The sequence below is a fragment of the Erpetoichthys calabaricus genome, chromosome 4 (assembly GCF_900747795.2).
Source record: "Erpetoichthys calabaricus chromosome 4, fErpCal1.3, whole genome shotgun sequence".
NCBI lineage: Eukaryota > Metazoa > Chordata > Cladistia > Polypteriformes > Polypteridae > Erpetoichthys > Erpetoichthys calabaricus.
The window spans coordinates 221,780,585-221,805,385 of record NC_041397.2 but is presented as its reverse complement, the minus strand read 5'-3'; the positions used below and the strand labels follow the sequence as shown (position 1 = coordinate 221,805,385).

Sequence of the window (24,801 nt, the reverse complement as noted above, 5' to 3'; positions counted from 1 at the left end):
ACGTGGAGAGAGCAAACCAGATGAACAACTTTTTTAACAGGTTTGACAAACCTAACCCACTCTAACCTCGGAGTACTGCACCCTCCACCCATCCTTCTGCTGATACCAGCATAGGTGAGAGTTTACCCCAACCCACAATTACAGCAGCCCAGGTAAGCAGAGAGCTGAGGAGACTTTGTGCCAGCAAAGCAGCGGGTCCAGATGGAGTATCGCCACGACTGCTGAAGGCCTGTGCGTTGGAGCTGGGGAGATCTCTACAGCGCATCTTCAACCTGAGCCTGGAACAGGGGAGAGCCCCGAGGCTTTGGAAAACATCTTGCATCACCCCAGTCCCAAAGGTATCACATCCTAGTGAGCTGAATGACTTCCGGCCTGTCGCTCTGACGTTGCATGTGATGAAGACCATGGAGCGGCTGCTGCTTCACCACCCGAGGCCACAGGTCCGTCACACCCTTGGCCCTGTGCAGTTCGTATACCAGGAGAAGCTGGGAGCGGAGGATGCCATCATCTATATGCTACACCGATCCCTCTCCCACTTGGGCAGAGGCAGTGGTGCTGTAGGAATTATGTTTCTGGACTTCTCTAGCACCTTCAACACCATCCAACCTCTGCTCCTTAGGGACAAGCTGACAGAGATGGGAGTAGATTCATACCTGGTAGCATGGATCGTGGACTATCTTAAAGACAGACCTCAGTATGTGCATCTCGGGAACTGCAGGTCTGACATTGTGGTCAGCAACACAGGAGCGCTGCAGGGGACTGTACTTTCTCCGGTCCTGTTCAGTCTATATACATCGGACTTCCAATACAACTCGGAGTCCTGCCACGTGCAAAAGTTCGCTGACCACACTACTATCGTGGCCTGCATCAAGAGTGGGCAGGAGGAGTAGTATAGGAACTTAATCAAGGACTTTGTTAAATGGTGCGACTCAAACTGGTGGTGGATTTTAGGAGGACCAAGCCCCTCATGGACCCCGTGATCATCAGAGGTGACTGTGTGCCGAGGGTGCAGACCTATAAATACCTGGGAGTGCAACTGGATGATAAATTGGACTGGACTGCCAATACTAATGCTCTGTGTAAGAAAGGACGGAGCCGACTATACTTCCTTAGAAGGCTGGCATCCTTCAACATCTGCAATAAGATGCTGCAGATGTTTGACCAGACGGTTGTGGCGCGCGCCCTCTTCTACGCGGTGGTGTGCTGGGGAGGCAGCATAAAGAACAGAGACGCCTCACGCCTGGACAAACTGGTGAGGAAGGCAGGCTCTATTGTAGGCATGGAGCTGCACAGTTTGACATCTGTGGAAGAGCGACGGGCACTGAGCAGGCTCCTGTCAATCAAGGAGAATCCACTACATCCACTGAACAGTATCATCTCCAGACAGAGGAGCAGCTTCAATGACAGACTGCTGTCACTTTCCTGCTCCACTGACAGACTGAGGAGATCGTTCCTGCCCCACACTATGCGACTCTTCAGTTCCACCCGGGGGGGTAAACGTTAACATTATACAAAGATATTGTCTGTCTGTATACCTGCATTGTTATCACTCTTTAATTTAATATTTTCTTTTATCAGTATGCTGCTGCTGGAGTATGTTAATTTCCCCTTGGGATTAATAAAGTATCTATCTATCTATCTATCTATCATAATCTGTAGATATGTTTGTATGGTATGCAAGGTGGAGTGAATCAAAGTCTTTTGGAAGGAAGGAGCAGATGGAGTCTTTAATAATCCACTTGAAGCACTTTATGACAAGAGACATTAGTGTTACAGGGCGGTAAACAATTAAGGTACGTGGGTTTGTTGTTCTTTGGTATGGGTACAATAACAAATTTTTTAAAGCAGGCAGGAACCACAGACTGGGCTAAATAGTCATTGAAGATGGATGTAAACACTCCAGCTAGCTGATCGTCAAATGATTTAAGAATGTGCCCGGAGATTTAATCCGGACCTAATGCTTTCCTGCAATTTACACGCCTCAGAGCACAAAGGACATTGCAGTCTGAAACAGAGATTGCATCTCCGCTGTTCTGAGCGTTGCTAGTACTAGCTCAATTATCCTTGGTGAAAAAAAGAAAATATAAGAATATTACAAACGAGCCTTCTACAAATGTTCTGCAGTAATAAATTAAGCCTTGCAAGTTGAAGCAAACAATTTGCACAGGTGCCCCAAATTCTGTTGATTACTTAAAACCCTCTGTCAACCTTAAAGCAGAGTTGGAACAGACTGCGTTTACTACACCCTCCGAAGTACTGCTTGGGCAATATTCAGTGATAATGGCAAAAAATGGTAATTAACAAATGAAATGAGACAGAGAATTATTACCCTTAGAAGTGAAGTCCTTTCATCTACAGAAATTGCAAAAATAATCAAAATGTCAGTGAGTATGGTGTCCTACACAATCCAATGGCAATTGGAAACTGGACGAAACTATAATAGTAAGAGATCTGACCGACCCAAAGTCACAAAGTTGGATGTTCAAATTGTTCTTAATATAGCTTTCAGTTAATTCAAAATGCTTCTGTAAGAATTATTAAAAGAACAAGAAAATATGAACACACAAAACCAGTTCTTAGTACACTGGCTCCTAGTTAAGTTTAGGACAGACATCAAAATCCTCCTTTAAACATGCAAAGCCTTAACTGGCCAATGCCCTGCTTATTATTGGAACTAATCATTAGTTACAAACCAGACAGTGCATTAAAATCCCAAGATGCCAGTCTGCCTATGATGCCAAGGATTAATAAAATAATAGTGGGAAGTTGAGCTTTAAGTTACAAGGCCCCAAAGCTGTTGATTGGTCTGCCTGATACTATAACAGGCGTCCCTTCAGTCTAAGCTTTTAAATTCCGACTGAAGACTCACTACTTCAGTTTGGCATACCCAGATTAGAGCTGATGATTAATTGTACATATTACATCTCTGTTGTTAGTCATTAGTACTAAAACATAAGTAAAATGATAACCTACTCTATTTCTTATCTCGGTACCTACATGTGGCAGTTAGTGCCACTGCTATTCTACCAAGTTGTTTGCCAGCCTACAGAAAAGTCACCTCTGATAAAGGAGCTCTGGATTCATCAGGTAGAAGGGCCCTTCCATCAGATTGGCTGGCCCAGCACTAACTTAGCTGTGGAAGGGCAAGTAGGCGAGAGACAGCTTGCTGGCTGAGGTCTCCTGGACTCAGAACAAATCTGAATCCTTATATGCAACCTACTCTTGCATTTTGCTTTGTAGCTTGTACTATTACTATTATACTATTGTATTTTATTCCTGAGGTGGCAATAATAGATTGGCCATCTAGATCTGTGAAGAGGATTACTTGTGTTCTGTTTTGTGTGTTGTAATTGTATTTAAACCCATTTTTTGACACTCATTGCATGCCCAATGTACCTGGAAAGGGGTCTCTCTCTGAACTGCCTTTCCCAAGATTTTTTCAATTTTTTCCCTACAAGGGTTTTTTTAGGAGTTTATTCTCATTTTCTTAGGGAGTCAAGGCTGGAGGGGCTGCCAAAAAATAGGGCCTGTTAAAGCCCACTGCAACACTACTTGTATGATTTTGGGCCACACAAAAAATAAATTGCTGCTGTTGTTGATGTAGTGACAGCTAAGACTATTGCAAAGTATTGAAGGCAGGGTTTGATAGATATAGTGTCTATGGAATGGAATGGAGTTTATTAAATTTCATAGTGGTAAAATTGGTAACAGAGCATTGTACAGATTGAAATAACACATTAAACTTTACTTCAAAATTGTGCTTTTTTGTACTGTATGTCCTTGCAAAATTCTGAACAGCCATATATGATGGCAGCTACACTGAATAAGTGTATGGGATTCTACAGAAAGAAGGTGCACTTTTTGACTTTGGTTTATTTGTGTACCAACTATTAGAATGATGAAGATGCCTGATAATATCAACTTTTAATTATTTTGGAGGTCAGAATACATAACCAATGAATAACATTGATCGCTAACTCAAAAAGACACCTAGGATGTCACGCCTTGACACTTCTAATTTTCAGTAAGGTTTTCCAAGATTGTTTATATCCAGACTTTGCTATGTATTTTTGTCTATTATATTTTCTTTTATTTGGAATTGTTATAATATACATTAATAAATACCGTGCTACTTTTATATTTTCTATACTTTAATGTAGAGTGATTAGAAGTCAAGTAAAGTGACACCTTTTATTGGTTAACTGAACAGATTACAATATGCAAGCTTTCAAGGAAACTCAGACTCCTCCTTCATGGGTACCAAGTGTGAGGTAGATAGCTACTTTCTTATTCACAGAGTATATCAAGGCTATTGAGGTCACTCCTCAATAATTAAAACAAATATGGTAAAAGCAGGACATAGTTTGTTAGTAAGTGGCATATAACCAAAACAGTTGTGCTTTTATGTGTGTTACAACATCACCCACATGTTAGTCAGACATGGTTATACTGAATCCCTATATGGAGAATATTACGTTGAATACTGCGGAGTGTCTGGCAATTGGCACCATTCATTCATAAAATTGTCACCCAATTTTAACAGCTTTGGAATTTAAAGCTGTTTTCTAGTAGTCTGCACTTCTAACATGCCTTTTAACTTATTTTGCTTCTCTTCCATTGAAATAAATTTATCACACCAACATAAGTAACAGTGTATCAAATTATTTCACACAGAAAGCATTTATTTATTTACCCTGTGATATGGGATTTGAATTAGTCTAATTGGCTTTTACAATGCAAGGAACACATTGACCTAAGTTAGTGCCAGGATGGGCATCCAACCTTAAAAATGTCTTCTATAATATAGTCATGATGATGTACAAAGACTAAACTTACAAAGCAAGGGTAAGGTATATCCAATATTACCCATGAGTATAGCCAACAACTGATTAATATAGTCTTGGCAAATGCCCTAAAGGCTGGTACTGTATAAGCAATAAAGAGATCATTTCGGGGCAGGTTGAGGGAGATAACATCTGGGGTGCCGCAGGGGGAGATGACTGTAATGAGTGGTGAATGGGCAAGATAGCACTAGTGTTAACAGTTATGACACAGTTTCTGGGGGTTTTAGCTTTGGTGCCAGAAATGCTAAGGTGAGAGGATTCTGGAGTCTGGTGATGCCATGAAAGTCATTTTGTGCAACACCATGTTTAAAGAAGGTGGAGGACAAGTTAGTGACACATAAATCTGGGGTGTAATGTGCATGATAGACTATTTGCTGATAAGTAAAAATTTTCATGGCATGTTGAGAAATGTGAAGGTAGAATGAAAAAAAGGAATTATGTAATAACACTGACAGTCTGGAAGATGTAGGAGAAGATTGTGAGAAGTAAATTTTCCAAAATATCCGTAGGAAGAGTAAATGAGGTTACAGAGACATCAGATGTGAATGGAGTGGTATTAGGACTTCTAAATAGATATTTATTTCTATTTGTTAGATTTTTTAAATATGAAAGTAAGCCTGCTTTTGGTTAAACTCTTTATTAAGTTTAGGTAGTGAAATATTAAAATAACTGTTTTCATGGGCTAAATTAACAGATGCCACTGCCTGTCTGCTATCACTCTTTCATTACATGAAATGCCAATTTCAGAACTTTGTCATCTTAGCACTCACTGCCCAGGACTATTAGTATGTACTGCTCATACTACAAGGCAAGAAGTTTGAGTATGAAAATATTAGACTGTGCAGCTTACCAGTATTAAGAGGCAATATTGGAAGTTATGAGTTTCAACAGATTGAAATTTAACGCATCTAGCTGTTTACTATGTGTGTTTGAAAAATGAAAAAAAAGAAGGAATGCAATAAAACGTGAGAGTTCTGATATATTGCTGTGAATTAAGTTTAAACCATAAAATTTCAATGTAATATTCAAAAATATAATCACAAATGTATAATTTGGACACGATGAAAGCCCAATTTCTTGAACTTGATTAAATACCTTATCCTAAAGGATAGTTCAATTTTATTTGTAGTCAAGCTCATCATTTTTATTATTATTAACCAATATTACATTTACAATTCTATGCAGTAAAATGCACATGGTAATGAAAAAAAGAATCAAAAAGCATGCTTACTCTGGGCGTGGTGTGGTGTCACAATTATTTGGCATTATTGGAATATCTTGATTAGCGGAGTTTAAATCCAGGCTGGATTGTAATGCAGACACCACCATTGCATTCCTGAGTTTGTTCCCACGGTCTAGAAGCACTGTTAACAGAATATTTGCCAAAAATATTAATTAAAATATTTATCTGGGTTTAACCTCAAGATTAAATTATCAACTGCAAACATGTCATCCCAACTGATAAAAAAATCTTAAAAATTGAATTTAAACTCTATTTATTTTAATTTCAGTGTTTTTTGTAAAAGATGTTCTCATTTTTAGATCTGTATTATTCTATTTTACATAGGTTTATATAACAGGAAGAACTAAAGCAATAGCAAAATAGCACTCTTTAACTTCATTAGCACTAAAGCAAAGAACACCAAACACAATTTTCATTTTATTTTCTATTTAAGAAAATAAAATGAATGAAAAAGTAATGGTAAATCATGATTGCTGTTTTCCATGAGCAGATGCCCCTCCAAAGTCCCTTCAATCACTGTGCCTCACTGCATATTTATTTTCATTACATTTTAAAACAATAGCATTAACAAATAACTGATGACTAAAGCACTGTTTTGGAACATACAGAAATCAGACAATGTCATATTACACAGTTTTCAATAGGTTTGAACAGTCTATATCCACCAAACCATTCACCCTTTTTCAAATCCATTTAAGCCAGTTTGGGGTCACATGGGATATAGAAAATTGTATGTTCAACTAAAATAAAAGCACATTACTTTTATATGAATAAAAATTGATGAAAATTATGTTTTCAGTTTTTACAGATGACAGAAGTCTTTCACACAGTAAAGACATAAAAGCTATAAAGGCTATAAAGGTTTAAGAAACAATGGAGCTATACCATAACATAGATACCATAAAACTGGGAGAAGAAATTGTCCATGACCTCAATTACCTTCCAACAAACTATTAAAACTTCATAAACTGCTGTTTTAAATGTTATGTATGGTGTTATTATCTCATAATATTCTCTATCAAGTTCCTTTTGCACTAGTATATAAAACAGGGGTGAAATTGGGAATGGCATTTTTAACTAATTGTGTATTTGAACATGGTAACAAAATGTTAACTTAAATATTTTCCCAAAAGAAAATAACCATATTTTTCAGGATGGGATGTTTAAAATTTGCTGTGGAAAGATGTTTACATTCTAGCAGCCAAATGCGTTTTACCAACATCATCCAACTGAAAAACAGCTTTAAGTTTCATGTGCTGCCCCATTTGTACAGACTCTGATCAACCATTAATCTTTATTTTATGTAGCACCTTATACTCACCAGAAACTCTTTATTCAGGTGTGAATTTTTTATTAGGATAAATTGAATCATTTGTCAAATATTAGCTTAGGGCATGTTGTTTTCAATGCCAATAAAATCACTACCTTCACAACTTGCATTGTTCATGGAACTTAAATATCTCATGCACATTTATCCAAAATACCTCTCACAGAAGTGGAACATTCTACATCTTGAACAGAGCTTACTCTCAGGCAGTAACAAGCAGTGGTTTAAACTCTTCAGTTTAGTAGTGGATCCACTTAACATTTAGTCAAACAATTATAAAGATAAAGATATATTTTACAATAACTTAATACAAACCTGAAATAAGGTCTTTGGATGCATTACTACTTGCTTGTATTATAGGCTTTTCATTCCTTGTAGAAATTTCTCTTGATAAACCTGATTTCACTTCTCGAGAAAACTCTGATTTTTGAGGGTTAAATGTTTGTCTGACATTTTCTAAAACAGGTTCAACTTTTGCATCTGGAGGTAAACCCTTTGATGTTTTACCATTTTCCTGGAAGTATAAATGATCTCTTCCTCTAGATAAAACAGCAAAGCAGAACAAAATACAAAATTCTATAAATGTTTTTCTGACTCTGCTTTGAAAAGAACATTGACAATTTTAGACAAAGTGGGAAAAACTGAAAAGGGCTAAGCCTTCTAATAATATAATAAAGTACATGCCTTGGCATTGATACTTTAATGCATCTCTCAATATCTGTAACCCCTTTAGCTTACTGCCATTCTATCCTTAGCCAGCACTGTGATTAACAAGCATATAAAGATATTTCACTAAATGATCAGGTTTGAGCTCAGATCATGGCTTTTCAATGACATAAAATCAAAAGAATTCTCAGTGTCATTGTTATTAATATTGTTATCATTGTCTAGCACCCAGATGGAATGATCAGATAAATACATTCAAAAAAGTTTATTCTGTTAAGATTAAGAAAGCTATCATTCCAACTCTAATTCTTCTACTTTGAATTTTATAAGAAAATAAAAAAAAAAATTCTTATAAAAGAAAATTAATATGATGCAAGTTTAAGTTACTTTTTCATTTTGCCAGACTAAATTTAAGCAAACAGATGTAATTCATAAATTATTGAAAACTATACTGTCTTTTTTCCATTTCAAAATAAGACACACATTTTACCTTGGTGTATTTGCTGCACTTGAACCAATAAGTGACTTTGGGAAGTATGCTGGAACTGTATCTATACTTGTATCAGTAGTGGGTACTGGGCTGCTGCTGTCATAAGTTTCAGATAGTGGTTCCAACGCAAGTGATACCTTGAAATGGAAAGAAATATGAAAATATGCATATATCTCTCAATACCAGTGCATTTAAATTTTGCAATACCCAATGAAAAACTTTGCATAACTACAGATTCAAAAACATTTGTTGGTGGTTGAATTTTCAGAAATGGAAACATGGCTTTGTCAAATCAGTAAAACCTCTAGCAGATAACAACGATTTATTTTCAATCCTCATCTTTACAAAAAGGTATTTAACATACACAAAACCAAGACAATGGCAAAAATACAAAATAAAAGTACAGCATTACAGTATTTACTATATAGATTTCATTAGCTGTAGGGAGTATAGTGAACTACACTCTCTTCACATATGGTGAGTTACTGAAGTACAGTATTTAAAGTAAAAAAGGGTGAACCTGTTAAAAAGAAAAATCATTGATAGAATTAAAAGAAAACACAACAATTAAAAACTTAGTAATAAGAAAAGGCATTCTTAAACAGTTTTATGGATGTTGAACTGGACCTTGGTGGTAACCTACCATAGGTTTTAAGAACTTTTGATTCAACAGTCTGTCTACATCCATATCCAAAAGTAGTGTTGACTAGCGAAGTTCATCAAAGCTTTATTTTGGAAGCAGCATGTATGCTGTATTCAGCAGTGTCCTTGTTCGCTGAATATTTTCCTGAAAATCTGCCATACGGCTGACTTAGACAAACATTTTCTCCCAGTGTCCCATCATGCTTTGCGAGGCCAGTGTGACATCATAGACCTGTAGCAGCCATATGCAGAACTTTACCACATGCCTACTTTAAGATCATTGCTGATCTGCTTTGCACATGTATGATATCACAACTCGATCAATACTCTAGCCTTCCACTCCAAATGCAATTAAACGAAAAACTTGCAGTATTTTATTTGAGCGGTACATTTGTTGACCATAATGAGAATACCATGAGTATTTCCACATATTATAGAGCAATAATCCCTGTGGGCTGGCGGCAGCAGCACCACATGGCTAGTTTGCATGCACAATTAGCCAGGTGCCCCAGCATCATTCAAAACAAGCCTTAAGGGAGTCCATTTTCTCCCACTTCTGTTATCACAAAACACAGCAGACCTTATGAAATAATAATAGCACAATCAATGTGTACTCCAACACTGGAACACTGTGAGTGCATTGATACATATTTTTTTACGTTTTCTGCTAGTTTGTGGCCATTTGTTGTACTTTGGTTATGGTTATTGTTCTGTCTACATCTTTTGTTGTTTGAGGCTCGGAGAGTACAGTGGTTACCACTGCTGCCTCACAGCACAGAGCACATTTTTGTCCACAATAAATGGTCCAGCATAATTGACAGATGCTTCCCTAGCCCCAAGGGGAAGTTAAAAGACCACTGCACCTTTAAAAGTCTCTCAAAACAAGTTTAGTTCCTCCTTCCACCATTAATCAAAATGGGGATTTCACCAAACACATGGTGAAGCGAACTGTGTGGGTTCTCTCATCATTACTCATATGGATCATCGAACAAATGAGATCATGAATGCAAGCAGCCAAAAATGAGGTTCCTGTGTAGGATTGCAGGACTCGCTCTCCATGACAGAGTGAGGAGCTCAGCAATACATTAGGATCTTGGAGTAGAAGAGTTGCTTCTTCAGGTTGAGAGGATTCATTTGATATGGTTTGAGTATCCATATCCATATTACTAAACGAGAATGGTAAACCGGATATGGAAGCAGGGACATGCCCGTGGACGCAAAAGACATAGTGCACAAGCGCCACACAAAGCCACCCCCCATAGTGAAACGGGAGAGACTACGCACGTGCGCAGGCGCCACAGAACCCCCCCCCCGCAACAGTGCAACACAGGTGAAACTACGAACCGTCAGAGTAGGAAACAAAGTGAAACGTCATAAAGAGATGCCGCAAGCGGGATAAAGCGAGGTCAGAAATAAAACACAGAGTTGGAAACAAAATAAAACACAGAGTTGGAAACAAAGTAAAACTTCATAAAGGGATTAAAGAGGCAAAGCACACCTCCCAAACCCCCCCCTCCTCCCCGAGTTAAACGGGAGAGACTACGCGCGTGCACAGACATCACACAAAGCACCCCCTACCCCGCACCAGAGCAAAACGGGAGAGACTTCAAACCGTCAGAGTAGGAAACAAAGTAAAACGTCATAAACAGGTTAACGAACAGGGACAAACACATAGAGAGCAGGTTACAAAACAAAGCCACCCTCCCCACAGTAAAACGAGAAAGACTACGGACCGTCTGACATGCCGCAAGCAGGATACAGTGAGGTCAGAAATAAAACAGAGTAGGAAACAAACTAAAACTTCATAAAGGGATTAAAGAATGGGGACGAACACATGGAGAGCGGATTACAGATGATGAAAACTGGAATGCAACAGCTACAAAAAAACCTATGGAATTAAACACATGCACACCGAGATACAGAATATAAAAGCAGAAACAACGACAGTTAAACGTCCACACCACACAGCGGATGCGGACCCTGAAGGTTCAGGCGCTTAGATCGCAGTGAAGTACAAAAGGCAAATGCGCCTACACAGCATGGTAAGAACCGACATAATACGGAAGGTGCAGGCATCGCCGCCATATTGTGAGTGGCACTAATGCGCCATATTGTGAGTGGCACTAATGCGTACGGAATCCACAAAGGTTCATACATCAAACCCGAGATGGTACGGACACGCGTCTGAAACCGCTGAATCAAAACTGTCTTGGCTCCAAAACCAAACAGCTCAACAACTAACACAGCTTCGACACCGAGCCCGCGTGGACAGATCTAATGAATGTGGGATACGAAGTGAAACGGGAAACACTACAGTGTCCGCAGTGCTCCACAATGCACCGCATAATAGTTCAGAAACAGCCACAGTGACACGGGCGAACGCTCCGTATTAAACATACGTCATCCTCACACGTCCAAACTATAGATAGATAGATAGATACTTTATTAATCCCAATGGGAAATTCACATTTTCCAGCAGCAGCATACTAATACAATAAATATTAAATTAAAGAATGATGATAATGCAGGTGAAAAAAAGACAATAACTTTGTAGAATGTTAAATGTTAACGTTTACCCCCCCTAACTGAATCACATTACAGTGATGCATTATTAACAGTACGATAAACATCACAGTATCGCAAACAAATGAACATTATTACTTGAGAAAGGCAAAATATATTCACCACGGCTCATTACAACAAACGCAGAATACAGCGAGATCAGAAACAAAAGACAGAGTAGAAAGCAAGGTAAAACGTCATAAACAGGTACACGGGCGAATGCTCCGTATTAAACGTGCGTCATCCTCACACGTGGCTACCCAGCGGGCACGGGTTCAAAACACCGGGGGTAGACGAGCGAAGCGAGCAGGGGGCGGAGCCCCCTTGTGTAGTTAGAATTCTCCATTCATGACTTCCACATAAGGTGTTCTAGGCACGGCAGAGTGAGTGAAAACACAGAACAGGCTCAGGACATGCTTGAGGAAGTATATCTCTCAGGCAGTCTGGCAGCATATGGGATTTTAACAGGAGTGGATAGATAAAGTTGCTGGGGTTTGGTCAAGCATCAAGCATGTTGTTACCATCATCAAAAACAAAATGAGTTAAAATGAGATGATATTAATTATGAATTTTTATGAAGACTACATTACATACTATTGATCTGAAAACAAAAATTGACCTAAGTACAGCTCTTTACCTGTATTTCTCCAAGTTTTTCAGATGTAGGTGAAACTATTGTGTAAAATCCACTTATGGAATATGTTGGAGACAACTTTGGAATCCCATTTATTTGTACACGACCCAAAGGAAGATGATCTAGTTTTGTCATCACTTCTAACACAAGCATTCCCATATCTAAAAATAGATGAAGAAAGTGATCAACAGAAATACTCAATTTAGCAGAAAGATCAATTGTTATTGTTATTATTTTTTAACCTTCATAGCTACTATCTTAATTCTGTACATACAGTAATTACTAATATTACCAACATAGTAACATTATTTACCAATATATACTATTTGAAAAAACAATTCTTCATACAATGCAATGACTGTTCAGCCTTTGAAAAACCTGTATCTATTTTGAATTTCTACATTCTTTTTCTTAAACTGTCGTTGATTTACTGTGATCTTACTTATAGATTGCTATTTGTATCATCAAGTCACTGTGCTAAATGCAGTACTGATGATATAATCTATATAATTTTTGCAAAGTCTTACCAAACGATTAAAGGAGTTATACATCATGCAGTCATCTTGAGTAAAGGTGACTAAAGTTTACCAATAAGAAAACTGCCAGCAAGTATGAATGCATCATTTACATTAGACTCCTCTTTGACAAATTTAGATCTTTTTCCAACTGGCTTTTTTAAAGGATAATTCCTGAAAAAAGCAGATTTTCTGCATTTAAATTACTATTTAAATAAACATCCATCCATCCATTTTCCAACCCGCTGAATCCGAACACAGGGTCACGGGGGTCTGCTGGAGCCAATCCCAGCCAACACAGAGCACAAGGCAGGAACCAATCCTGGGCAGGGTGCCAACCCACCGCAGGACACACACAAACACACCCAGACACCAAGCACACACTAGGGCCAATTTAGAATCGCCAATCCACCTAACCTGCATGTCTTTGGACTGTGGGAGGAAACCGGAGCGCCCGGAGGAAACCCACGCAGACACGGGGAGAACATGCAAACTCCACGCAGGGAGGACCCGGGAAGTGAACCCGGGTCCCCAGGTCTCCCAACTGCGAGGCAGCAGCGCTACCCACTGCGCCACCATGCCGCCCTAAATAAACATTATATTCTTTATAAGTTTCAGTCAAGTTTTAGGACAAATATTGTACGGCTAAAATAGTAAATGGCTTACAGGTTACTGCTGACATTGGTAGCATATCTGTTCTTGTTCTCCTAGATCAGAACACAACGTTTCACACCGCAGACCACAGTGGATGGGTCTCTTGGGCAGTGTCTTAAATTGGTTTTAGTCTTATTTAACAAGTAGAAAATACTTTATTAGCTGTGGTGATTGCAGATCAGGGATTCACTGTATTGTGCAGTGTACCACAAGGATATATTCTGGACCCAATGTTATTTTTAATCTACGTGCTAACATTAGGCCAGATTATATCGAAACACAAGGTAAATTTCTACACCTATGCAAATAACATGCAGCTCTAATTATCTATAACACCTGATCACCCCGACACTCTGGGCTCTCTGATTCAATGTCTTGCTTGTATTTCTGAATGGATGAATAGGAACTACCTCAAGCCAAATAAGGAAAACCCAAAAATCATAATTGTCAAAAATGGAAATATTGATAATCTCAGAAATAAACTTGATGCCTTAGCATTAAAAGGCAATGTGGAAGTAAAGATTTAGGGATTATCATGGACTTAAATCACAAGTTAACCGTATTACTAGGACTGCATTTTTCCATTTAAGTAACATTGCAAAAGTTAAATCTCTTATAATATTGCAAGATGTTGAGAAATTAATTTACATTTTTTTTGTGTTTAGTCGACTAGATTACTAAAATGCACTCCTACTTGGACAACCTGAGTAATCAGTCACATTTAGTTTGGAATGCAGCAGCAAGAATCTTAACCAGGAAAAAACAATTTGTGCACATCTCACCAGCTTTAGCTTTTTAACAGTGGTTACCTGTGCCCTTTAGAACTGACTTCAAAATATGACTAATGGTATATAAACCTATATTTTGGAATGCATATACCCCTACAATCCAAGTCATAACCCTTAGAGCTTTTTATAGTGGCCTGCTTAATATTCCAAGTGCTAAGCATAAAATAAGTGGTTAGGTGATCTTTTGCTGCTATGCACCAGAAATCTGAAATACTTTGCCAATAGAGAACTGGCAGGCCTACACCATGGAACATTTTTTAAAAAACTTCCAAAAACCCAGATTTTAATTTGATTTTTTTGTAGCTACATTTAAGTTCTACTTCTACTGGACTTAGCATGCACATAATTATCATATTCTTCATTATTATTTACTATGCTATCTTTACCGTTTTGTCTATGGTATTATTTTGCACCTGCACTGACCAGAAACAAAGTCTGTGCTCCACTTTCTGGAATTCTGAAGAGTCTCAGAAGTCATCCAATTCAAATAATACAACTCAGAGTAGCTACAGGTGGTGCTGCTTCTTCTTGTTCAAAGCATACTTGTGAAAGACATACCACCATAATACTGGCCACACACATATTATGTTTTTTCCTTCTTGCACCTATGGCATTATTTATACCTTTTCGATGTTATGAAAGACTGAAAGCTGGTACAATAAGCAAGAGATTGCGTTGCCACATTCATGTCTGCTTATTCTGTTGACATGTTAAACTGAAATTAATCTAAATGAACTGTATATATTCACAATTGCAGCTGCTTTAAAATGGACTAAAAAAACACTACAATAATTCTGACAAAAGGGTGCTTGGCAATCCTTATTAATCAAATTTCTCCCAAATTACATTAAGTCAAGTTATGAAAATCTCTATAGACATTCACACTACTTGGTTACTTATTCCATATGTCTGTGATCTGTCATGCCCTGTGTGAAGATGAGTGAAGACTATAAGAACATGATATCAGCTACAACTAGGCTATTACTATACTTTGAAATACAAAACTGATTAGAAGGTATAGTATGTCAAAAACATACTGTAACATAAATGATGGACAGACAATATCATCCCAATATTAATCACATAAACATTTCATAATTCTAAGTTAAACAAGGAATATAATAAGCTGCTCAAAAAAATTAAAGGAACACTTTGAAACCACATCAGATCTCAATGGGAAAAAAAATCATGCTGGATATTTATACTTATATGGACTGGGTAATGTGTTAGGAAGAAAGGATGCCATATCGTTTGATGGAAATGAAAATTATCAACCTACAGAGGGCTGAATTCAAAGACACCCCAAAAATCAAAGTGAAAAAATGATGCGACAGGTTAGTCCATTTTGCTGAAATTTCATTGCCACAACTCAAAATCGTACTCAGTAGTTTGTATGAGCCTCACGTGTTTGTATACATGCCTGCCAACGTCGGGGCATGCTCCTAATGAGAAGACAGATGGTGTCCTGAGGGATCTCCTCCTAGATCTGGACCAGGGCATCACTGAGCTCCTGGACAGTCTGATGTGCAACCTGGCAGCATCAGATGGACCAAAACACAATGTCCCAAAGGTGTTCTATTGGATTTAGGTCAGGCAAGCGTGGGGGCCAGTCAATGGTATCAATTCCTTCATGAGGCCGGGCATTGTCGTGTACCAGGAGGAACCCAGGACCCACTGCACCAGCACAGGGTCTGACAATGGGTCCAAGTATTTCATCCCCATACCTAATGGTAGTCAAGGTGCCTTTCTCTAGCCTGTAGAGGTCTATGCATCCCTCCATTGATATGCCTCCTAAGACCATTACCAACCCACCATCAAACTGGTCATGCTGAATGACATTACAGGCAGCATAAAGTTATCCACGGCTTTCCACACCCTTTCACATCTGTCACGTGTGCTTAGGGTGTACCTGCTCTCATCTGTAAAAAGCACAGGGTGCCAGACCTGCCAATTCTGGTCTTCTATGGCAAATATTCACGGTGCCGGGAAGTGAGAACAGGGCCCACTAGAGAACATCGGGCCCTCAGGCCACCCTCATGAAGTCTGTTTCTGATTGTTTGGTCTGAGACATTCACACCAGTGGCCTGCTGGGAGGTCATTTGTAGGGCTCTGGCAGTGCTCATCCTGTTCCTCTTTGCCTGATGGGTTAAGGACCTTCTATGGCCCTGTCTAGCTCTCTTAGAGTAACTGCCTGTCTCCTGGAATGTCCTCCATGTACTTGAGACTGTGCTGGGAGACACAGCAAACCTTCTGGCAATGGCACATATTGATGTACCATCCTGGAGAAGTTGGACTACCTCTGCAACCTCTGTAGGGTCCAGGTATCGCCTCATGCTACCAGTAGTGACACTGACTGTAGCCAAATGCAAACCTAATGGAAAAAACAGTCAGAAAAGATGAGAAGGGAAAAATGTCAGTGGCAACCACCTGTTAAACCATTCCTGTTTTGGGGGTTGTCTCATTGTTGCCCCTCTAGTGCACCTGTTGTTAATTTCATTAACACCAAAGCAGCTGAAATTGATTAACAACCCCCTCTGCTACTTAACTGATCAGATCAATATCCCAGACATTTCATTGACTTGATGCTATACTCCGATTAAACAGTGTTCATTTAATTTTTTTGAGCAGTATATATAAAAAGGTGTAGTATTACAAAATGTTACCTGTGAGGTAAGATGTAAACTGTTTTGGACCACATCGAATGGCAAAACGAGCAGTTGTCTTTATTTCTCTTTGTTCAGTCTGAAGACCATCTCTGGGGCGGAAAATAGTCCCGTCTGATGACTCCCCCCACCATCTGAGTCTGACATATGGAGCAGTAGGAGGCTTCTGGACTGTCCATAATATTTTGCTGACCGTAACTCTTAAAAAGCAACGTAGCTGACCTTCTACCAATGGTGGAAGGCTTGTGGATGGACATACATCACTAGAGGCTGTTAAAAAATGTGGGGAGAGGGAGAGGTTGGGGTGAGTGGATCATTAACAGCAACATAATTTTAAAAATATAAGATGCTAATAATTCACTATTTCTAAGAAACTCTTTTCAAGACACACAAATGCAAACACAACTACAAACAACAAATACAAAAAAAATGTTTTTACGTTTACGAAAAATACATATATGCATGCATAACATAAAGTATACAAGTATTATATTTTAGCCTGAGATTATTTAAAAATACCTCAAGGTTTAAGTTAATTAAGCAGGAAATGTCCCAAAGCTCTTTCAAGGCAAAAAAGGCTTTTATTATTGCCATTTTAATCTTTCAAAATAGGATTAGCAACACTTCTCATATTCGTTGCTTTTTATCTGCTTTCATCACTCGGTTCATCTCCCCATCATCTTCACCCTTAACTACCTTGACTGTTGATGATTTTGCAACGTTATTCAGGAAAAGGTGGCCATCATCAGCATTCAGTTCTTACCAACCCTACCAGCTAGTCTGCTCCCTCCTGAATATACCACAACATTCTCCACTTTTCCCCTCTCTCCATCAAGGAAGTTTTCAATGTCCTGTCTTGTCATCCCACTATCTTCTTGACCACATTACCTCACCTCTCCCTGTGGCTGTCTCTCATTATCTCACTTAGCACAAGCACTTTCCCTACTGTGTTCAAACAGACTCTAATAACTCCCATTTCTCAAGAAGCCCACACTTGATCTGTCTCAAGCAGGTAATTTCAGACCCGTCTCTGTACTCTCCTTTCCATTTTTCTACAGATCAGACAGCTCAGTTCTAATTAGGCTTCAAAAGGAGCCATTCCACCTTCATTCAAAATTATGTCTCTCTAAATGTGTTTAGGAAGTATATGAAGACTCTTTGGTTTGGTGAATTTCTGTCTAATGGATTTTGTAACCAAGGAATTAGCATTTTGTTCTGAGATGTTCACTTGTAATGATCAACTTTGCAACCTGTCCTAAAGCACGTGTTGCCAAAAAGATCCCCAGATTGTTGTTTAATCAATTATGCTGATCTCTTTTGTAGGTCGCTTTGGATAAAAGGCTCTTTTAAGCAAATAAATGTAAATGTTAATGTCCTTATGTAATTATCTGTAAAGTTAAGTTTAGAGAGCATGATGATGTGACCAATCATTTGTGACCTGAAATTGTATTAACTTGTAATGACATTCATTTGAATGAGGAAGGCAGAAAGAGACAGGACTACTTAAACATCAAAGGAATACTAAACTTTAAAAGTTAAAAAAAAGTTTTGGAAACGTAGGAGGAACAGTCTTTACCTATAAAGTTACATGTCAATATTACTAAGGCTTCACTGACCTCAAGGTGTAAATCAAGGTTGGAAGCTCATTATTTTTAGAACAGGTTACTCTAGATAGAATTGCATTTCATACTACTTTATAAAAATGTACTCATTCATTTTGATTGATCTTTCTCTTCTCAATATCCAGCTACGGCACTTACCATTAATACTGTTTTGATCAAGTTAACTCCCCCAGTCTTGTAGCAGAAATTTGGGGTGAAATTGTTAACTTGTCTGAATTCAATTTAATTCAATTCATTTTTATATACCATAGGCTCCTGTCCCCCATGACCCGAAACTTTATAAAAATGTGTGATTTTTATATTTGTGCAAAATGTTACAAAAGCATGAAGTATTACAAGTAAAAAATACAATATAATTTGATATAAATCACGTTTTAGCCAATTAAACTATTGAAATTGAGATAAAAGGCAAGGAAAATATATCATATATATAGGGAAAGAGCATTAAGAGTATTAATACTTCTTTGGATCGAACTCATTATCAGATATTATTAATAATAGTCGGCTAAGCACTGATATTTAAAGATGAAGCTTGACCGATTTTCATTGCTCAATATTCAAGAACTGAAAGTTTATAAAAGGATAATTTCCATCAGGTTAAAAATATAGGAAAGATTTCCACTTCAGCGGAAGGTCAGGACAAATGTAAAAGAAGAAAGATGTGAGTGGATAGCTGAAAGTCAAAAAAGCAGACAAATCGGAGGCTATGGACTATCAGAAATGGGATGCTGATGAACATTCCTAGAATACATGAATAAATTTATCGGAAACTTCTGTGTTATGAAAAAGACGGGGTCATTGTAAAAACCCATGAAGTTGTTTTTATTGGGCATGATATAGACACAATGAGTTTACTATTGAGAAAGTTGATAGTTTGGATTTCTAGAAATGGAGGTCTTATTTTTAGAAAATAATCCCAATATAACAATATATCTTCTGATGTGTTACATAGATAGAGTTTAAGGGCAAAGGTTTGTAAGAGGCTTTATTCAAAGCTAAATATAGGTAACAGAATGGATTTATAGTGGGTGAGAAAGATTTAAAATAAGATCTAGAGAACGTTTTTGAGGAAGAGGAACAGACATTTGGACTACACATGATCGGAGCGCTGATCTCAAATGTAAAAAGAAAAAAAAGAAGTAAAAGAGAGAGATGCTAAATTTTAAGGCTTGATATGTGAGGAGCCCTAGCTCATCAAACAATTCGCCCAAGGATGCTATGTCACGATACCTCCATCTTGGGTAAGAAAGGTACCATTGGCTGCTTGCAAAACATTGTTATGGAAAATAGGACACTTTCCTTGACACTTAAGGCATGAAACTATATTTTCAGAAGCCAGTCTCCAAGTGCAGAAAACAGCAAAAATAAATTATCCCGTGGAAGCAAAAGAAATTTTTTCATTAACTCAGATGAAGGGGAGCACTTGTAGGACTTGTGGTTGGACTGCTCTTTTCTCAATAAGAAGCCACAAAGGTGGAACTGAAGGCAGGGAATGTCATATATTTATTGGGTGAAGAAAGGAGTCATGGTGATAAAAAGCCCTTATGCTGTATTAAAGTTGAGCAATCAAGACAGGACCTCTTTCCTACTCAGATAAAGTTAGAGAGGAATGAATTTAATCTTGACCAGTATGTAGAGGGTGGGGGATGAGCAGCATCACACTGAACAAATGGATATGGGGAATAAAAACAGGTGTGATAATAGATTGATAAAGGCTTAGAAAAGGCAGAATACAGTCTATTTATTAACCCATATACTTAGGAGTATGACACTTTCATTAGAACATGACTGGTTTCAAATGACACTATTTTTCATTTTTCAGAATAATATATTTTATAAACAGCCATCAGTTTATATTTGTTTTTTATGTTTCTAATGCTATATGCATCTGAATTTCCCCACCAGATTCATACAGTTTATCTAACCTAACCTAATCTGCTGCTGATATTTGTTATTTTGAGTTGTATCCTTGTGTGCTACACAAAGTATCTTTAGCTGGCAAGATCTGTGCAAGATGCTGTATAAAAATATTGTATCTGGAAACTTGTAAATTAAAAGCTGAATTCAGAAGAATTAAATTATGGAATTACTAAACAAAGAAGAACAAGAATCTGGCAAGTTTATAATACTTTAAGATGTGCAAAACAACTGTATTTTTACAATAAAGCATGACCTTAAGCATTCATGTTTTATGTGTTCTTATTTCACTGCTTCCTTGACTACAGTGTGCGGAAATAGAAAATAAATAGTAATAGGAACAATGCAAACAGTAAATTGGGACTGGTGTGAACTAAAGCATGCCAAAACTATAATGCTGAATAGGAAAATTCAGCCAAGAGAGCGAAGCTTTGAGCAAGTATGTTTGCTACTGGAAATGTTCTGATCCATTGTTTTCTGAAGAAAGTGCAATGAAATGGTGAGTGGATACAGAAGGGTAACAAGAAGTAACTAAACACAACTTTTGATTTTTTTAGAAATCAATTTGTTAACACTCTCCAAGAGTATCAAACAGGTGAACTAAACTTTAGCTTGTGCCAAAAAAATTATGTATCGCTACTTCAAAGGAGGTAAATGCATACTAATACTAAATAAAACACACTAACCAATATGGTGGGCATGCTAACATTATACAATCAGATAAACCAGCATAGGAACTTTCTGCAATACATTTAGCACTTTTCAAAATAACTGCCAGCCATTTAGCTCAGGGACAATATGTTTAACAAAAATACTAACAGCAACCTTGATGTCCACTTATTAATTTATTTATTTATTCTCTAACACATTTATACTGGTAACTTTTGAAGCAAGCTGGCAACAAATCCTGAAAGAAAGAATTAAAATTCATTGGAAGGCAGTGGATTGAACATGAAGAAACAAATTATGAGTAAAATCTGCCATTGGGCACAAAAGCAGACTATGACAATGACGTAGTCCTAAGGATCCTCTGCTACGTGTTTAACAAAGATGATACTACATTCACTTTCCTGCACCAAATCTTATAGCATAAATATCCATCGATTTTAAGCCCTTTTTCCAGTCCAGAGGGTGGTGACCGAGGATGATCCTGACGATACAAGGTGCAAGGTGAGAATCAAACCTGGCTCTAGAGAGTTACAAAAACATGCACATATCCAAGTTCAGTCACACTGGAAGTCTGCAACAAATTGATTTGAAATATGTTGCCATAAACCATTTTACGTTTTAAGAGCGGTTTTAGGAAATGCCATAAAATAAGTAAGATAAATAAATGTGAACATACTCTCCATTTCTGTGAAAAATATTGGGCAGAAAATAAAGAAGTCTCTTTATAACCAGGCATTTAAATGTGATGGGCATTTGTTCAGCTTGCTCCAATTATTGAGATTTTCTAACCTGTTGTTATCTTTGGTTAGTGCACACCCAAATACTTAACTACAGATTTGATTATAATATTATTAGTTGATTGCAAGTGGGCAGTATTTAATTTACAACAATTCCCATTTTTTAGGTTTACTTCCAAATCTGAAGCTTTAGAGGAAAAATATAAATTATTTTAACAATCTTTGGAACAGTCGCCATAAACACTGTTGTGTCACGAATTAGGCGATGGCCAGTCTTTTACCTAATACAGTTAGTCTCTCAAAATCAGAACTTCTCTTGACTATTTTTTCTGCATCTCTGTTGCAGCTATGAAGAATAAAGGAGACATTGGATAACCCTGTTTGACTCTTCTGTTAATTGTAAATCTTGGAGAGGTACCATGTGGTAAAGAAACCGAACTGCCCATATCCTTAGAAAAACAAATTCACTATATTTACAACTTTTTTCCCAAAAATCTGAATATCATATGAGAGTTAGTGTACGCGATTATTGGTTTCTGGCTCGCTCCATACAATGACAGATTCCGGCTCCAACTCTTATTTGAAAAGTGTCGACTAACTATATCAACATCTATGAGTTTTCCATGCCTTTTTAAATATCAATCAAATGTTCAGAAATCACAACTGACAGTTAAATACGCAATTTCGTGGAGCTCATTTTAAGGCCATTTGTTTATATGCATTTGAATAAATAACGCAGCTGATCTGTAAATCATAGCATGCTGGCTCTACGTACGATGTAACAATATCAAATACCAGAAGCATTTACCTTTCCTCCTTCTGCCTCCCAGTTTGGTGCTCTTCGGATTTTTGTGTTTCATACTTCCATTCAGCTTTTCTAAACTATGACTGTCAAAAGTTCATCTCTGCAACCGCCATGTTTGTTAAGTCGTTTATCTAGCTCCACCCCTACGGCATCGGCGCCATCCGTCTCCGAGCAACAACATCGACAAGACTCAACCCGCCACTCAGCTCAATGTGCCGCCGCCGCCAGGAATTATGGGATATTGGCGAGCTCATTTTTAATTTTTTGAGCACTTCAGGTTTTCACATCATAATATTGGACTTAACCGCAAGAGTGAGATAGAGAATGGCAGGGTGGGTAAACGTACAAGTCTCTAAACGATTTCAAATTATACATTTGTAAGATTGTAAATAGTGAATTTGCTGCTATTATTTGGTGCTGGTAATATGTAATGTTCTGATCAATACTACAATATTAATAGAATATTCATCCTTTCATGGTCATTATACGTTTATTGTTACTTTGGCCACAAACTACGATTTATGTAATCATATATCATTGTTAGTAATCAGTTTATATAATTCATATGATAACATCCGTAAGTTATTTTAGATTCCTTGAATTTATGGAAAATAAGGGATCTTTAACATATAACATCTACATTTTTAAATTTATTTTTCAAATGAGCAGGCCCATAAAAATACAGTAATCAAATGAATGCTTTTCTGTTTTTACTTTCTCGTGTACGAAGTATAAGTAAAGTATTGTAATAAAAAATTCGATGTCGAGGTTTTATTCAACCTCAACGTTTTAGACCTCCCTGGCTTTCTCGTATACTTAGTATGCCGACAGTATTGTAATTCTCCAAAAATTCAATTTCAAGATTTTGATGAATCACGACGAAAATACCATTTTTGGAATCATGCCTGTCTGTGTGTGTGTGTGTGTGTGTGTGTGTCTGTAAACACGATAACCCGAGTATGCTTTATTTAGGTCAACCAAATTTTGCATACAAGTACTGTATTAGTTACAAAACGTAGATTTCTGTCAACTTTACGTCTATTTCCGCTAACCGGAAGTGGTTCTTTACCTTTTGTTTATGCTTAGTCCGAAATATTCAACTTTACTTTTATAATAATTGTTCAATATATTATTAAATTGATTTGTTTTGTTGTTGATGGCTCTTTAATGCACATAATATACAAATATAATGATTGTCTTGCAGTTTACTCCTCGAATATCCGTCCCCATATCTGAATATACGAGAAAGTCTAGACTACTCCCAATTTTTTTTTATTTCCTCTTCTGATAGAAAGTGAATTTCATGCATTTGAACAATCAAAAATATACAGAAGATTGTTTTGAGCCTGCATTTAACGTCATATTCAAGAAAATAAAATATGCTTTGCTGCTGCCTTTTGCACTGAGATTTTAATGGTTATTGTTCCAAAACCCCTTATTCTAATGTACCAGTGCTTTGTGGGAAAAGTCTGTTCTGACAGCATCAGTTGAACAGTAGGAACTAGCACTGCGTATAATTCTTTTTGGGCAACCAGATTCAGTCATGCTGGACCAATTTAGAGTCATCAATCAGTTGAACCCACAGAACTTTAGGTTATCTACAAATGAACAATAACATGAGCAAATAATGCAAACTCTGTTCAGATGGCATCTACGCAGGGACATGAATCCAGTACTTTGAAGCTGTGAGGTAGCTGTGCTCATCACTGTGCCAATTTACTATCCTTAGAATTTTATTTTGTTTAATTTTAGTACAAATTGCCATACATTCTGGTGCTCTGTCTAGGGTTATGTCAATGCCTTTCTTCGCCAACTGTTCTGATGGTCTCCTTTGATCCTAAATGTGGCTAGCATTTTGGGAACAGGATTGATGGATGGATTACTCGGTATACCTATGGCAGTGGTACTGCCTTACCTAAAAAGCAGTAATTCACACCTCCGCCATATCATACACATAAATATGAAGCAAAAAAACTGAAAATAAATAAGACAAAAGATTTTAAATTAAAACTTGTGAATGAAT

General features: G+C 37.5%; 2 protein-coding genes across 3 annotated transcripts in view; one reads left to right on the top strand and one right to left on the bottom strand.

Moving 5' to 3' along the window:
• Window positions 1-22,929, bottom strand: part of c2cd3 (C2 domain containing 3 centriole elongation regulator) — a 92,162-nt gene extending 69,233 nt beyond the window's left edge. For both annotated transcript variants that reach the window (XM_028800326.2, XM_028800327.2), the window contains exons 1-6: window positions 22,782-22,929; window positions 17,029-17,298; window positions 12,412-12,569; window positions 8,571-8,707; window positions 7,730-7,953; window positions 6,076-6,208 (exon numbers count right to left, since the gene is read on the bottom strand). In XM_028800326.2, coding sequence (XP_028656159.2) covers window positions 6,076-6,208; window positions 7,730-7,953; window positions 8,571-8,707; window positions 12,412-12,569; window positions 17,029-17,298; window positions 22,782-22,833 — 974 coding nt within the window. In that variant the 5' untranslated portion in view covers window positions 22,834-22,929. The remainder of the gene's footprint in view (window positions 1-6,075; window positions 6,209-7,729; window positions 7,954-8,570; window positions 8,708-12,411; window positions 12,570-17,028; window positions 17,299-22,781) is intronic.
• A 158-nt stretch (window positions 22,930-23,087) lies between these two features.
• The window catches only part of ppme1 (protein phosphatase methylesterase 1), a 47,367-nt gene continuing 45,653 nt past the window's right edge, over window positions 23,088-24,801 (top strand). The window contains exon 1 of the mRNA XM_028800324.2: window positions 23,088-23,110. Coding sequence (XP_028656157.1) covers window positions 23,103-23,110 — 8 coding nt within the window. The 5' untranslated portion in view covers window positions 23,088-23,102. The remainder of the gene's footprint in view (window positions 23,111-24,801) is intronic.